Raw genomic sequence first — 15,640 nt, 5'->3', positions numbered from 1 at the left:
TGAACGTTTTTATTAAAACCAACACTTCTCTGCCCACTTTCTCTACCCAACCCCATTATTTCTCTCTTCTCAAAAACAATCTCCTCCACTTCCCCTTAGCTATTTGTGGTGTTATTTATCCAAATATTGCTAAACAAGTTTATAGTACTACCTTATATTTTTCCAGTCTTACATTATATTCTCCTTAGGAAGAAGTCAGAGATAATGCGAAAAAATGAAAAAATAAGTTGTTCTACAAGTATATACAAATCACACACTTAAGTACTCTTTTATTCCCTCACTTTCAATATAGATAATTTTGGTTATGATCATATTCAGCATCTCCACCATTATGACCAATACAAACACAGAAGTAACTTTTACTTTCATACACACTCTGAAGATAGTAATTGTCTCACTTTTTGTTTCTTTGTTACTTTGTTTCTTAAGTTCAAACTATTTGCCTATTCTTTAACTCTCTTCTCCACCCATCAAACAACAGCTACTCTCAATTTCATTGGCAACAGCCAGTCTTGCATCTTCTCGGAGACGTCTCTGCTACAGCCTTGTGACTTCCTCCAATCTGGACTTGTCTACATATGGGGCTCAGTAAGTATCTTGTGATCTCTTTTCATCACCACAGTGGAGATATCCTTCATTATTCTCTTATGCTGAATTCTCATATTCCCTAATCCCATGTTTCTTGATTTATTCCCATGTTTTGTTTTTGTTTTTTTGAGACAGTCTCAAGCTGTCACCCTGGGTAGAGTGCCGTAGTGTCATAGCTCACAGCAACCTTCAACTCTTGGGCTGAAGAAATCCTTTTGCCTCAGTTTTTCTATTTCTAGTAGAGACAGAGCCTCATTTTTGCTCAAGCTGGTCTCGAATTTGTGAGCTCAAGCAATCTGCTTGCCTTGGCATTCCAGAGTGCTAGGATTATAGGTGTCAGCTACCGCACTTGGCCTACTCCAATGTTTTAATTTTCTAACACTTTGGGGAGACAAATTTTCTGACCCTTTAGATGCCTGAAATTACCTTTCCTCAAAATTAAATGATAGTTTCTGTATAGAATCCAACATTAGAAACTATTTTCCTAGCTGGGCACAGTGGCTCATGCCTATAATCCTAGCACTTTGGGAGGCCAAGGCAGGAAGACTGCTGGACAGGAGTTTGAGACGAACCTGGGCAAGAGCAAACCCCATCTCCACAAAAAATTTTAAAATTAGCTGAGTGTGGGAGCACATGTTTGTACTCCCAGCTACTCAGTAGGCTGAGGGAGGAGGATCACTTAAACCCAGGAGTTGGAGGTTGCAATAAGCTATGATGATGCCACTGCAGTCTAACCTGGACAAAATAGTAAGACCCTGTTTCAAAACCCTTTTGCCTAAATTCTGAAAACAATCCGGTGATTTTCTTTCACTCACAATTCTACTGAGATATAATTAATATACCACATAACTCACATATTCAATGTATACCATTCTATGTTTTCTTATACATTTGGAGATATGAAATCACTACCACAATCAAATATAGAACATTTTCATCAACCCAAGAAGAAACTCTATAGCCATTAGCAATCATTCTCCTACTTTGCCTCCTCCCAATAATCCAGCCCCCACCCCAGTCCTGGGCAACACTAATTTACTATCTCTCTGGTTTTGCCAATTCTGGATATTTTATATAAATGGAAATCATACCATATGTGGTCTCTTGGGAGTGGCTTCTTCCATGTAGCATAATCTTTTAAAGGTTCTTTAGTACTTCATTTCTTTTTATTGGCAAATAATGTGGGTAATAAATGGATGGACATACCATTTTATTTATCCATTTATCCACTGATGGATATTTGGGCTGTTTCTACCTTTTGGCTATTATGAATAATGTTGCTATGACATTAGTGTGTAAGTTTTTTATGGATATATATAATTTCATTTCTCTTGGATATATGCCTAGGATGGGAACTTCTTGTATCCAAGATCTACCTAATCTTGGATAACTCTATGTTGAACGTCTGAGATATTAACAGACTGTTTTGCATAGAAGTTGCATTTTACATTCCAACCAGCAATGTATGAGGGTTCCAGTTTCTGCATATCCTTGCAACACTAGTTATCTTTTTGATTAAAGCCATATAGTGGGTGTGCTGTGGTATCTTTATTTTGGTTGGATTTCCCTGATAGCTACTGATGTTGCACACATTTTCATGTACTTATTGACCATTTGCATATCTTATTTGGAGAAATGTCTATTCATATTCCTTGCCCAATTTTTCAATTTCTTTTATTGAGTTATTAAGATTTATGTCTATGTTTTAAGAGTTTTACAGTTTTAGTTCTTACATTTAGCCTATTTTGAGTTGATTTTTATATATAATGTGTAGTGGGGAGGTAGGGAGTATCCAATTTTATTCTTTTGCATGTGTATACCCAGCTGTTCCAGTGCCATTTGTTGAAGAGACTTTTTTTCCCCTACTGAATTGTCTTATCACTCCTGTCAATTAGCGATTGAGCATAAAAATGAGAGTTTGTTTCTGGGCTCTAGATTGTACTCTATTCCATTAATCTATGTCTATGAATGTCTAGTAAGAACCACATTGTCTTGATTGCTATAGCTTTGTGCATGTTTTGAATCAGGAAGTGTGACTCCCAACTTTTGTTTTTACTTCCTTGATTTCTAGTTTCCACTACTGGTGCTGAGAAGTATGATGATTTTCTGTCTTAATTCTGTGTTTAAAATTTGGTTTTGTCTCATTCATACCTCTTAGGGTCTTTGTTGCCATTACTCTGAAATTTCAAAATTATATCCCTTGACACAGGTCAATTTTCACCCTGGTTGTGCAAAGCAGTTCTTTATTGGCCTTTCTGGATGAGGTTGGGCATATTCAGGGTGGTATGGCCATAGACTATTGGTCTTTTCTTTTTTTTTTTTGTAGAGACAGAGTGTCACTGTACCGCCCTCAGGTAGAGTGCCGTGGTGTCACATGGCTCACAGCAACCTCTAACTCTTGGGCTCACGCGATTCTCTTGCCTCAGCCTCCGGAGCAGCTGAGACTACAGGCGCCCACCACAACACCCGGCTATTTTTTTGTTGCAGTTTGGCCGGGGCTGGGTTTGAACCCGCCACCCTCGGCATATGGGGCCAGCGCCCTACTCACTGAGCCACAGGCGCCGCCCAACTATTGGTCTTTTCAATCTCAATATTTGTATTGTTTGATTCCAGGAAATTTTCTTAAATGATTTTCTCTGTTTGCTTCTATTTTCTGATCTCTGTTTCTGGAACAACTGTGATTAGTTTATCCTTTATTTATCTTATTCATTTATTTATTCTTAAGTCATACAACTTCTGGAGTCATCCCATAATATTCTTACCTTTTTTCTCCTTTTTCTACTTTCATCTTATCATTTTTAGCTCTCCTTTTAAGATTTCCACAACTTTGTATTTAAGCTTCCTATTTGTCATTTCTGCTCTTATACTTTCAATCTCAAAGAAATATTAAATTTGTTTCCTTTTATATTCATTTTTCCTGTTTTACATATGTATTGATTTTTCTGATTTCTTTTATGATATTTTGCTTGCTTGCCTGGTTTTTCCTCTTTCTTTTAGGCTTGAGATTTCTAACTTTGACTACATACTCAGATTTCAAACTGGAACACACCCCCAAATCCCCATTTAGAGCTCTGTGAATACAGATCAAACCTTCAGTCAAGTCATTTTATCTAGGGAACTGCTTATGTCAGTAAATTCAGATTTTGCTATTGTTTTTCTCCACTTCTTAGGCTTGTCAGATTTCCCTAAGAAGAATCTTCTACACTTTTAAGTGGAGTGCGTAAGCCTGGCTACACTGTTCTAGAAGCTGAATGGAGGGGAGGAAAGTAGGTTATTTAAGTAAGTTTTTAAACTTTTCACTTCACTCTCTTACAGTGTGCATCCTTCAACTGGGCCTCATATCCCCTCAGCCCAAAATCCTTCTGTTCTTTTACTTCCGAGAATAAACTTTTAGTATTCTGAGATTTAGGAATATCACCCAGCAAAACAGAGGAAGAAAATGTCAGCTTCTAAAACAATTTTCAACCAGTTCTCATGTCTTCAGCTAAATTTTCAAAAGGCATCTGATAAACTAATAAAATTAATAATGAAGCTTATCAGAAGGTCTATAGTTTAAACTAGGTTGTCTTTGACTTCCCCTATGAGTGGCTAAGAATTCAGTTATCTGGAGAAAGCTAAGTCAATGCCTTTCTGTTCATGAGCTTCTAAAATTTTGTTGCTATTGTCTCCTCTTTACAAATTATGCCCATTACTTTATTTTTGACTTTTTTTTTAAAGACAGAGTCTCACTTTGTCACCTTGGTAGAGTGCCATGGCATCAAAGCTCACAGCAACCTCAAACTCTTAGGCTCAAAGCGATTCTCTTGCCTCAGCTTCCCTAGTAACTGGGACTCCAGGTTTCCACCATAACACCAGGCTATTTTTTAGAGACAGGGTCTCACTCTTGCTCAGGCTGGTATCAAACTCCTGAGCTCAGGCAATCCACCCATGTTGGCCTCCCAGAGTGCTAGGATTACAGGCACGAATCACCACACCCAGTCTATGCCCATCTGAAAAATCATTTTTTGGCCAGGCACAGTGGCTCACGCCTGTAACCCTGGCACTATGGGAGGCCGAGGTGGGTGGCTACTGTTCAACGTAGCCTTCATGGCATTTTCTTAGTTATTGTATGTAGACATTTGTATTCAGCATTTAGTAAGTTTCGCCTGTACCCATTCTAAGATGCACTGTAGGTGTGGCCCCACCCATTACTCTCCCTCCTCCCTAACCTCCCCCCTCCCTTGGCCCTTTCCCCATAGTCTTGTGCTATAGTTGGGTTATAGCCTTCATGTGAAAGCTATAAATTAGTTTCATAGTAGGGCTGAGTACATTGGATACTTTTTCTTCCATTCTTGAGATACTTTGCTAAGAAGAATATGTTCCAGCTCCATCCATGTAAACATGAAGAGGTAAAGTCTTCATCTTTCTTTAAGGCTGCATAATATTCCATGGTATACATGTACCACAATTTGCTAGTCCATTCGTGGGTCGATGGACATTTGGGCTTCTTCCATGACTCAGTGATTATGAACTGGGCTGCAATAAACATTCTGGTACAGATGTCTTTGTTATATTGTGATTTTTGGTCTTCTGGGTATAAAGCTAGTAAAGGAATTATAGGATCGAATGGCAGGTCTATTTTTAGGTCTCTAAGTATTCTCCAAACATACTTCCAGAAGGAATGTATTAGTGTGCACTCCCACCAGCAGTGTAGAAGTGTGCCCTTTTCTCCACATCCATGCCAACATCTCTGGTTTGGGGATTTTGTTATGTGGGCTACTCTTACTGGGGTTAGGCTATATCTCAAAGTAGTTTTGATTTGCATTTCTCTAGGAAATATTAACTTTTTAATTACAGAACTATGTGGCTTTATGAATAAAGGATAATTACAATGTTAAGCCAACTACCAGATATTATACAGAAAACTAAGCACATGATGAATATTCCATAAGTTTAAAATTTCACTTGATTCGTCATATGATTACATTTTTAAAAAGTTTATTCAAGCCAATTTTATGTAAATAACTTTCCTGAAGCTTACTTGTAAGCAGACTATAGCCCCGACAATCAGTGGAGAATACACACACAAGCAATTTTTAGCACTAGTTTAAAATACAGGGAAGCCACAACTACAGCTAGTAATGATCCTCTGGCAATTATCATCTCAGAGTTTACTTGGCTGCAGATATAAAAAATAACTCACAGTAGTCAGACATGGCAAAAAGAAACATCACATTTTAGTAATCTGGAAGGCCATTTTGCATCATTAATTTCTTGTTGAGCTACTGTCCAACAAACAAATTATTTTGAAGTCATGTATTGTACAGTGGTTTTCGTAAAAGTATTGTTGCACCAGATTTCAAACTATTTAAGAGTTGTGGGTACATGTGAAACTTAGTAAATGTAGAATATAAATGTCTTAACACAATAACTAAGAAAATGCCAGAAAGGCTATGTTATGTTAACCAGTGTGATGAAAATGTGTGAAACGGTCTATAAAACCAGTGTATGGTGCCCCATGATCACATTAATGTACACAGCTATGATTTAATAATAAAAAAAAGAAAAAGAAAAATTCATAGAAAAGGAAATACAACTCTTGTCCCTGAATGGAGGGGAGAGGTAGAAAAGGAAAAAGAGTATGAATCAGTAAAAACTTGCCTTCCTAATCACAAGACCACTAACTGGGATATGACAAAAAGTATGTATGAACCATTTTTTTTTTTTTTTTGCTATTCAGCTTTCATTAACATTTGTGTATTTAATGTGAGGTCCAACACAATTCTTCTTCCAATGTGTAGCAGAGAAGAAAAAAGGCTAGACAATCCTGGCTCTTAATGTACGATTCAGGAGATAGCCAAGTTCTACGATACTGTTCTTCAGTATAGAATACATTTAAAAAGGGAGCATAAACTCTACATAAGTCTCTGGAGTAAAACACTTCAAGGTCCAAAGAGACTAAAAATTGAAATTTTAGAACAAACCAAAAACATTATGTACGTTGGACGAAAAAGAAGAAAAAAGAGTAAAAGTAATCATGAACAATTACCTCCTTTTGTAGTATCATTCTGGGCCTGGATGCCATGATGCAATGAATTATGAATGGCAGAAAGAAGATCTGCTGCTTGAACCATCAATTTTTGAGCTTCTGCAACAGCACTGGTCTAAGCAAATAAATCACCAAAAACATTCTTACATATTCTTTCACTGAAAGATATACATTAAATAGGAAAATCCTATAAACAATAATGAAATTAAATGCTTGCTATAATGACATTGGTTTTCACAAACTATTCACTTAATACAGGATGCCCAGATCCTGTTAGGATAGAAATTGGGTTTTTTTTCAACTGACATCTATATCTTATAGGACCCTTAAAAAAGAAAAGAAAAAGGAAAATACTTCTGGGTTGTTTTTTTTTTTTATAATAAAAACCAGAGATACAATCGATTGGAAAATGGGAAATTGATCAATAATTCTACTATGTTGTTCATCATGGTGGGGAACAAATAAGAAAAAATAGAATTACTAAAGTTAGAGCAATGGTAAAGGTTGGATCTCTATTCACCACTTATTAACTGTTCACAAATTAGTCTTTAATTAACTTGAGTTAATATAAAAATACACCAAAAAAAAAAAATGTTCACTATTTAAAGCTTGCTTTTGTTTTTATATAAGCCCAACACTTAATTAGAAGAGTAGGTCTACTAAAATTCTTATCATTTTCATTATCCTTTTTTCTCTTCTATTCAAGAGAAGAACAGGGCTTACCTAAAACTCTAATTTTTCATTTTTCCTTTTCAGTTCTCAAACTATGACAACCCACAAGCAATTCAGCTTCTATTGTTTTATTTACTAATAAGTAATAGAATATAAAATTCATGTGACTTAAGAAAATCAACAGGGTTACTCTGGTGTAAATATCAAATGCTAGTGTTGTGTATTTGAGATTAGGAATACATCAATGGAAAAGTCTCAATAAGGCACTCCATCCAAAAATCACTAAAATAGACAAATTATAGTAAATGCCCTTACCTCTTTCTTAGTAAAGGCTATAAGCACTGTCAGTAACACTCGAGTAAATTTCACTCTGCTGAACACTGCTAAACATTGTTGGTGCTAAAAACAAGAAAGAACTAGAAGTTAAATGATGTAAAGACTGCCAAAAGAATTTTATTTTAAAATGTATTATTTTAACTCCTAAATCTCAATATTAATAACTTACTACATGCACACATCTTCACTTAAAGGCTTTTAAATTCCTGAAAAATGAGTTGAAGAAAACAACAAAACAAAGCCTATTCTTTTGAAATAGAAATATAAAGTTTCTATCCATATCAACAGGACTGATTATTTTCTTAAGTCAAAAGTTACATCATTATCTCAAAGAAGGTGATTTAAACAAGGCACAGTGGCTCAGGCCTATAATCCTAGCACTCTGGAAGGGCAAAGCAGAAGAATTAGTTGAGCTCAGGAGTTCAAGACCACCCTGACAAAGAGCAAGACCCCGTATCTACTAAAAATAGAATAAACTAGTTAGGTGGTATTGTGGTGGACGCCTGTAGTTCCAGCTACTGGGGAAGTTGAAGCACAGGATTGCTTGAACTCGGGAGTTTGAGGTTGTGTGAGCTGGGCTAATGCCACAACACTCTAGCCTGGGCAACACAGTGAGTCTCTGTCTCTAAAAAAAAAAAAAAAAGCTAACTTAGTTAAGCATTTTAGAAAGGTCTGACTAAAATGTATTTTAAGCAGAGTTAGATAATCTCAACAAAGTTTCAGCAACTTTTAATATTGTGGAAGTTCTTGAGCTTTGCCAAGTTTTGATGCATCATCTATAAAAGATTGTTTTTTTCTTCCTACCTCATAGGAATATTGAAGAGTTTTGCAATCATGTATCTGAAAGAGCTGCATTATCATTCTATCAAAATAAATACAAGGGAAATAAAATCCCTTGCAATGTCTAATTTTTAAAGAAATACCTTAAAAAGGGCTTCCATAAATTATAACGCAGTTCATAAAACTACAACATTAAGAGGTAGACTTCTCTGATATTATCTACCAGAAAATAAGTTCAATTACTTCTAGTTCAACTTCTGGATCTCTTTCTTCTCCTTGTCGACTTCGAGTACTCTAAAATTTTAAAAGAAGTGAATTAAAATAAATATAAACCTCAGAAAGTATTCAATTATGAATACATAAGATAAAGCACAAAATTGAGTATTCTGAAGAATTTACTTTTAGGAAAAATATTTGTAGACAAAAAGCTGTGTCTTGTATTTAATTCCATCCTATTAATGACATATACAGAAAGTTCATTTTGATATAAATTATAAGCTTAAAACAGCTTAAGTCATTAACAATGAAATAACGTAAGTAAAAGTATATAGCACAGAGTATACTTTCTTTTAAAAGGATCTATTTACTGAAATTCCTGATGCTTCCAAAACCAACCCATTAGAAAAATATAGTTAACCATTATAAAAATCACATCATAAAAAGAAAGTTGCCTGGTCAATACTGACCTGTTTTATATCAAAATGAAAAATATTTTGTTAATTTAAGTGATGATGTTGATAATTTTATTTGACAAAATACCAGGGCAGTTCCATAGGAAGATATGGTAGAAGATATAGATTCTAGCCCTGGAGCTGCCACTTGCTAAGGACATGTCCTTAAGACTCAGGCAAAGGTTACTTAATTCCCTAGAGCAGTATTTGCCTCATCTAAAAGTGGGCACTATGTAAGTTTAATTGCCTAATTCACTGGATAATGAAAAAATTTTAAAAAAGAGAATAATGTAAAGTTTACATGACAAACATACTCCTATATATATGTAAAAAAAATAGTGAAAGTATAACTTTTTCCCCTTGTTAATCTCTATGTAAAGCACATCATCAACTCGGCGCCTGTAGCACAGTGGTTACGGTGCCAGCCACATACACTGAGGCCGATGGGTTTGAACCCTGGCCTGGCCTGGACCTGTAGCTAAAAAACAATGACAACTACAACAAAAAAATAGCTGAGCATTGTGGCGGGCGCCTATTTATTTGGGAGGCTGAGGCAAGAGAATCACTTAAGCCCAAGAGTTTCAGGTTGCTGTGAGCTGTGACACCACAGCACTCTACTAAGAGCGACAGTGAGATTCTGTGTCAAAAAAAGGCACATTATCAAAGCATCCAGCTGAAGGATGTCATCAAGAAGACTTTTACCAGATATGGAGTATTACCATTTACTAAGCTCACCTACTGTATTCTGATACTGTACCAGATATTAAATATACAAAGTTGTAAAGACCATCCTTACCTTTAAGGAACACAAAACACTAGTGGGAGAAAAATACTATTCTGCAAATAGCATACTAGAAGTCTTGAACATTAGCAATCAAATGAAAGAATCGAGAGGGTTAAATTTTCAATACACTCAGCTCTCTGCATCTTAGGGTTAGAGTCAACCAATCACCAATTGAAAATATTCAGAAAAAAATAACAATACCATAAAAAATATTAGAAATTTTAAAATTCAGTATAACAACTATTTACATAGCATTTACTTGTATTAGGTATTATAAATAATCTAGAGATATAGGTTATATGCAACTACGACACCACTTTATATAAGCGACTTGAGCATTCTCAAATTTTGGTATCCTTAGGGGTCATGGAACCAATCCTCCAAGGATAGTAAGGGAATGACAGTACTTGAAAATTACATAAATTTCTCAGAAACCCCTCTAGCAGTATTCAAATTCATTATAGAAAAGGTATAGCATATAAAGGAGATTGGTGGCTGGATACTACTAGCTATTTGTAATTAACTAAAATTAATCTGACATTTAAAAGAATAAAATCCTATACCATAGAAAAGAGAAAACCAATATACCTTTACTCTTCTTTGCATGTCATCCTCCACATCTTTTAGCATGCCTAGAAAGAGAAACAATCAGTTTAAAAAGGGAATAAATAAAATGTAAACTTGTGAATTATCTTTATAAATGATTTTACCTGTAACTCGGAGATCTGTCACACTGTTAGCCATTTTAAATCCGTAAGTCATTGACTGAAAATCTTCCTATACAAGAAGGGAATAATCAGGTCCTTGAATTACTATTTTTCATATTTTTCTTATAAAATAAAATCACTATTTAATAAGAAAATAGAAATGATGTCATCCTAAGAGCTTGTCTAAATATTGCTATCACACATCCAGGCTTTCCTTATAGCCTATATGTAAAACCATACTCTAATGCTGTCTCTGTCCTTCATTTCAATTGCTTCACCTTAGGCAACTCAAATATACCTGCATTTAATTATGTTCATTTACAAAATAAGGTTAATGCTCATGAAGATATCAGAAAATAATTTCCACTTACAAAGTATTCTCACATCCAAAGATGAGCAGTGTATATGTAACTATAATAATTTAATGGTAAGGTTGCAAAATTTAGATAAGACTTACTTTAGATATTATTAAAAACCTGCTTACATACAGTTAGGCTACAAAGGTTAAGCCTTTTCAAATAGAATTACTCAAGTGACATAAAACCATGTTCTATCATAGCCTATTATAAGAAAAAAATAAATATTCACCCATGGACTCCCATCCCCCAAATCATTTTTTAAATAATTTAACTGCTGAGTCATTAACAAATTAAGTAGTTTGCTGGACTCACTGTGAAGAAAGTAAGTTTAATATCATCTGGGCGATTCAATTAAGAAGTCCTAAACTCCATTAATGGACAATACCATATTGTCATGCCCATAAAAATAAACAGAAGCCTAACATAATGGAATAATAGTTACAGAAGTAGCCAAAACTATAGTAAAACTTCTGGATTCTTAACAAAAACTGTTGACTATCACATGCATGTAAAGAAAAAAATGTCCTTCGTTTCAAAGAACTCGGGGTCAGTATAAGATTCACATGATTGGGCCTTTAAAAGTTCTCAAATTATTATCACAGAGCTGTAAGTTTGTCATCCTTCAGGAGAAGTTTATGCTCTTCTCTACTTGGACATCAAATATGATTATCAAGTTTTATACCTCCAAAAAGGAACTCTTGATTCTGCTTTCTAGTGTTACCCTATCACTACCATCTATCTATAGTTGCTCACATTGAAAGCCGAGGCCCCAACTCCTCTTGCTTTCTCACACCCCATAACAAATCCATCAGAAAACCCTGTAGGCTCTATCTTCAAATTCCATTTTAACTACTTCTTGTCCTTTCAAGCTATCTCTGGTTTAAACTGCCACCATCACTTGCTACCTAACAAATTCCAGACAAGTCCCCTACCTACCACACCTGTCCCTGCTGTAATTTATTCACCACCAGATGGATTGTTTTAAGATGTCAGATCATGTCACTTTCCAACTTGAAACCCCTCAACAGTTTCTACATCACAATAATATCCCAAAGTCCACCATGGCTGCTATGGCCTATATCTATGGCCTGTATCATGCAGCCCTGGTCTCCCCCCTCCAACCTCACTTCCTATCACTTTTCTCTCCATGTTCACTACACTGCATCAGACAGGCTTTCTTGCTATGGTTCAAACATGGCACATTCTCTTCTCAAGACTTTGAACTCGCTGATCCCTACCCCAAAATGATTTTCCTCAAAATATTATTATTTTTTTTTCGTAGAGACAAAGTCTCACTTTATAGCCCTCGGTAGAGTGCCGTGGCATCACACAGCTCACAGCAACCTCCAACTCCTGGGCTTCAGCGATTCTCTTGCCTCAGCCTCCCGCGTAGCTGGGACTACAGGCACCTGCCACAATGCCTGGCTGTTTTTTGGTTGCAGTTCAGCCGAGGCCGGGTTTGAACCCGCCACCCTCGGTATATGGGGCCAGCGCCTTACCGACTGAGCCACAGGCGCCGCCTTTTTTTTCTTTTTTGTGATTTTTGGCCGGGGCTGGGTTTGAACCCGCCACCTCCGGCATATGGGACAGGCGCCCTACTCCTTGAGCCACAGGCGCCACCCCTCCTCAAAATATTTATAAGACTCCAACTTACTTATATCCCAGCTTCTGTTCTAACGTCAATACCTCACACTGAAGTTTTCTTTGTGCGCTCTAAGACAGCACCCTCCGCTCTTTTATATCTCTTGTCTGGCTTTACTTTTCTTCATGGAACTTATCACCACCTGACACGAGACATGTATATACATTATCTGTCCCAGGAATATATAACTGATGAGATTAGGGCCTTATTTTGTTGGATTTTTCTCCACAGCTTAGAATAGTGTGCAGCACACAGTTCTTAGTGTTCAATAAATGTTTATTGAATGATTGATTGACCCACTCCAGGGCAGGGGTCATAAATGCAAAAGGCAGGTTACCCTGCTTAGAACATCTCACTCATTACAAGATACACTGGGGAGTGGAAAAGAATGACAAATTGGAGAACTTCTGTTTCATCCGAAAGACAGCCTCTACTTGCTTTCTCGCAGTCATGAATGAATACAAGACCAGTGTGTATTTTTTTTTTTTTTTTAAATATGGAACGCTTCACGAATTTGCGTGTCATCCTTGCGCAGGGGCCATGCTAATCTTCTCTGTATCGTTCCAATTTTAGTATATGTGCTGCCGAAGCGAGCACACCAGTGTGTATTTTTAAGAAGAAAAATACAAGACCAATTTTTAAGAATAAAAACCTAGGTTTTCCTTAGTGTAAAATTTTCTAATTTTTAAAAAAACTTGGCCAACAGTGTATAGACAAAAAACAAAGCAAAAATACTTATGTACCCTACCTATGAAATGTTAATTTACCAAGAAGGGCTAGGAGACTATCAGAGGTTCTGATAACACACACAAGCATCAGTAACAAAAATTTAATCTAAGTCACTGGAGGACTGAGAGCAGTCACGTAAATAGACTGCTACCATTAAAACATCACTCTTGACGATCTGTGGATGTCAAACAAATGTCAGAGTAAAACAAGAAAAGACCAGATATTGAACAGTATTTAACAATTCAAGCGGGAGCTGACAATGATTTGAATTAGGATTTTAACTGATGGGATAGTAAGAAGTTGTTGAAATCAGGGTATCTTAAAGGTAAAGCTTGACATGATATGCTGATGAATTAAATGTGGGTATGAGGTATACAATCAGGCATCCTTTTTAGGTTTTTGGTTTGAGCAACTGATAAATGAAGGCACCATTTCCTGAGACTTTGGGAGAAAAAGGTTTAAAAGCAGAAATGGAGTATAATTTGGGTTACATTAAGTTTGCTATTTCTTTGGTCATCCAAGTGAAGATTTCAATAAAGAACTTGAGTTTGGAAGCCATAAAAGGAATCAAGACTAGAAATGCAAATTTGTACTTCATTAGCATACAGGTGGTATTAAAAGCCCCAGAACTAAAGAAAACTGACCTAGGGAAGGGCAGCGCCTGTGGCTCAAGGAGTAGGGCATCAGCCCCATATGCCAAAGGTGGTGGGTTCAAACCCAGCCCCAGCCAAAAACTGTGGGGGGAGGGGGGGAACTGACCTAGGGAAAGGGTGTAGGGAAGAAAAAGCACAGGAGGGTGGCAAGCACAGGACCTGGACCAGTGCAGTAGAAAGAAATCTAAAAGACTGTAGTATCAAGAAGATGGAGAAAAAAGTATTTCAAAGAGTGGACAACGGGTCTAATAAGGCTCAAGGTTAAAGAAAGAGGGGTGAGAACACTAGATTTAATAAGATGAGTAAAGACCTATTTCTCTGTAGTGGTGGTAAAGAATGATCACTTGGAGTGGATAAGGAGAGACTGAAAAAGAAAGTAAAATAAACAAATACTAACAGCTCATTGAAGAAGTTTTTTGTGGAGGGTAGCAGAGAAATGGGACATGAAGCCATGGGATTAAGGGAACTGTGGTATTTTTTTTTTTTTTTTGTAGAGACAGAGTCTCATTGTATCGCCCTCGGGTAGAGTGCCATGACGTCACACGGCTCACAGCAACCTCTAACTCTTGGGCTTACACGATTCTCTTGCCTCAGCCTCCCAAGCAGCTGGGACTACAGAGGCCCGCCACAACACCTGGCTATTTTTTTGTTGCAGTTTGGCCGGGGCTGGGTTTGAACCCGCCACCCTCGGCATATGGGGCCGGCGCCCTACTCACTGAGCTACAGGTGCCGCCCAAGATGACATATTTCTAATAACATCTGACTGCAAGTAATATTTCAATAAGGTAGAAACTAAGCTGAAGGTAAGAAAGTTTGACACTATAGTTGTTAGACAGAAAATACGTGAAAAGAGTCATTTTAGAGACCAGAGAAACAAATTCACTACAAGAATGTAGGATGGGATTGTCTCCATGGTGATCACTCATCTGAGATTTGCAGTCATAAAATTAAAATGAGAGTATACACACACATGTGAGTTTTCTCTAGCAGCTTCTACTGCAGCTTCTACTGAATAGGTAGATAGTCTGGGCTTTGCCAGATAAGTGACACAAACGATGAGTGAGGCAAGGAAGATAAGGGTGTTTGAGTGATTTCAGCACTGGACTATAAAAACAAGGACACAAAGAGAATAAAGGAAAGTAATAAAGTGAGGGGAAAGGTCTCTGTGAAACTGAAGGATAGTGGGATTAAGAGAATTAGAGTAAATAAATCAGAAAGTAAGGATAGCAATCAAAGGGTAGAATGCATGAAATCAAGATTTTGGAGGTGACTAGATTAGTATGGAAGAATATTTGTCCATTTATCCCTTCATTTCTAAAATATTTTCTGAGCACCCTATGGTGGCTGGTATGCACTAGATACTAGCAATACAGTGATAAAATACAATCACTGACATTTATCAAAGAGAAGTAATAAGACATCTTATTAGCTAAAGCCCATATTCTTTATTGTATTTTACAGCATCTCTGCAACACTGTCAAGATATTAAGTGCAGGAATTTCAGAGACATTTAGTGTTCTATAAAATGCACTCAAAATAATGCAGCACAGCAAGGAAATTAGATTAGTAAAATATTTACAATCATAAGTGAAACAGAATAATCCACACTACCAGTATAAAAAGAGAATGTGACTCCATCAGAATAAGAATCTTGACTGTATACTAACAATGTAATATTCTAATAAAGTAAA

The 15,640-nt window shown here is 36.5% G+C and overlaps 1 protein-coding gene and 1 non-coding gene across 4 annotated transcripts in view; both read right to left on the bottom strand.

Annotated features, from left to right (window-relative positions):
* The window catches only part of NAA35 (N-alpha-acetyltransferase 35, NatC auxiliary subunit), a 105,584-nt gene that overhangs the window by 48,914 nt on the left and 41,030 nt on the right, over window positions 1-15,640 (bottom strand). For all 3 annotated transcript variants that reach the window (XM_053576890.1, XM_053576899.1, XM_053576908.1), the window contains exons 7-11: window positions 10,570-10,636; window positions 10,448-10,491; window positions 8,648-8,698; window positions 7,604-7,687; window positions 6,617-6,731 (exon numbers count right to left, since the gene is read on the bottom strand). In XM_053576890.1, coding sequence (XP_053432865.1) covers window positions 6,617-6,731; window positions 7,604-7,687; window positions 8,648-8,698; window positions 10,448-10,491; window positions 10,570-10,636 — 361 coding nt within the window. The remainder of the gene's footprint in view (window positions 1-6,616; window positions 6,732-7,603; window positions 7,688-8,647; window positions 8,699-10,447; window positions 10,492-10,569; window positions 10,637-15,640) is intronic.
* On the bottom strand, window positions 13,058-13,164 carry LOC128579969 (U6 spliceosomal RNA). The gene has a single exon (XR_008378336.1). It is a non-coding gene; the product is annotated as a U6 spliceosomal RNA (small nuclear RNA).

Source organism: Nycticebus coucang, chromosome 2 (genome assembly GCF_027406575.1).
Source record: "Nycticebus coucang isolate mNycCou1 chromosome 2, mNycCou1.pri, whole genome shotgun sequence".
Classification (NCBI taxonomy): Eukaryota; Metazoa; Chordata; class Mammalia; order Primates; family Lorisidae; genus Nycticebus; species Nycticebus coucang.
This window is presented reverse-complemented; position numbering and strand designations above follow the sequence as displayed.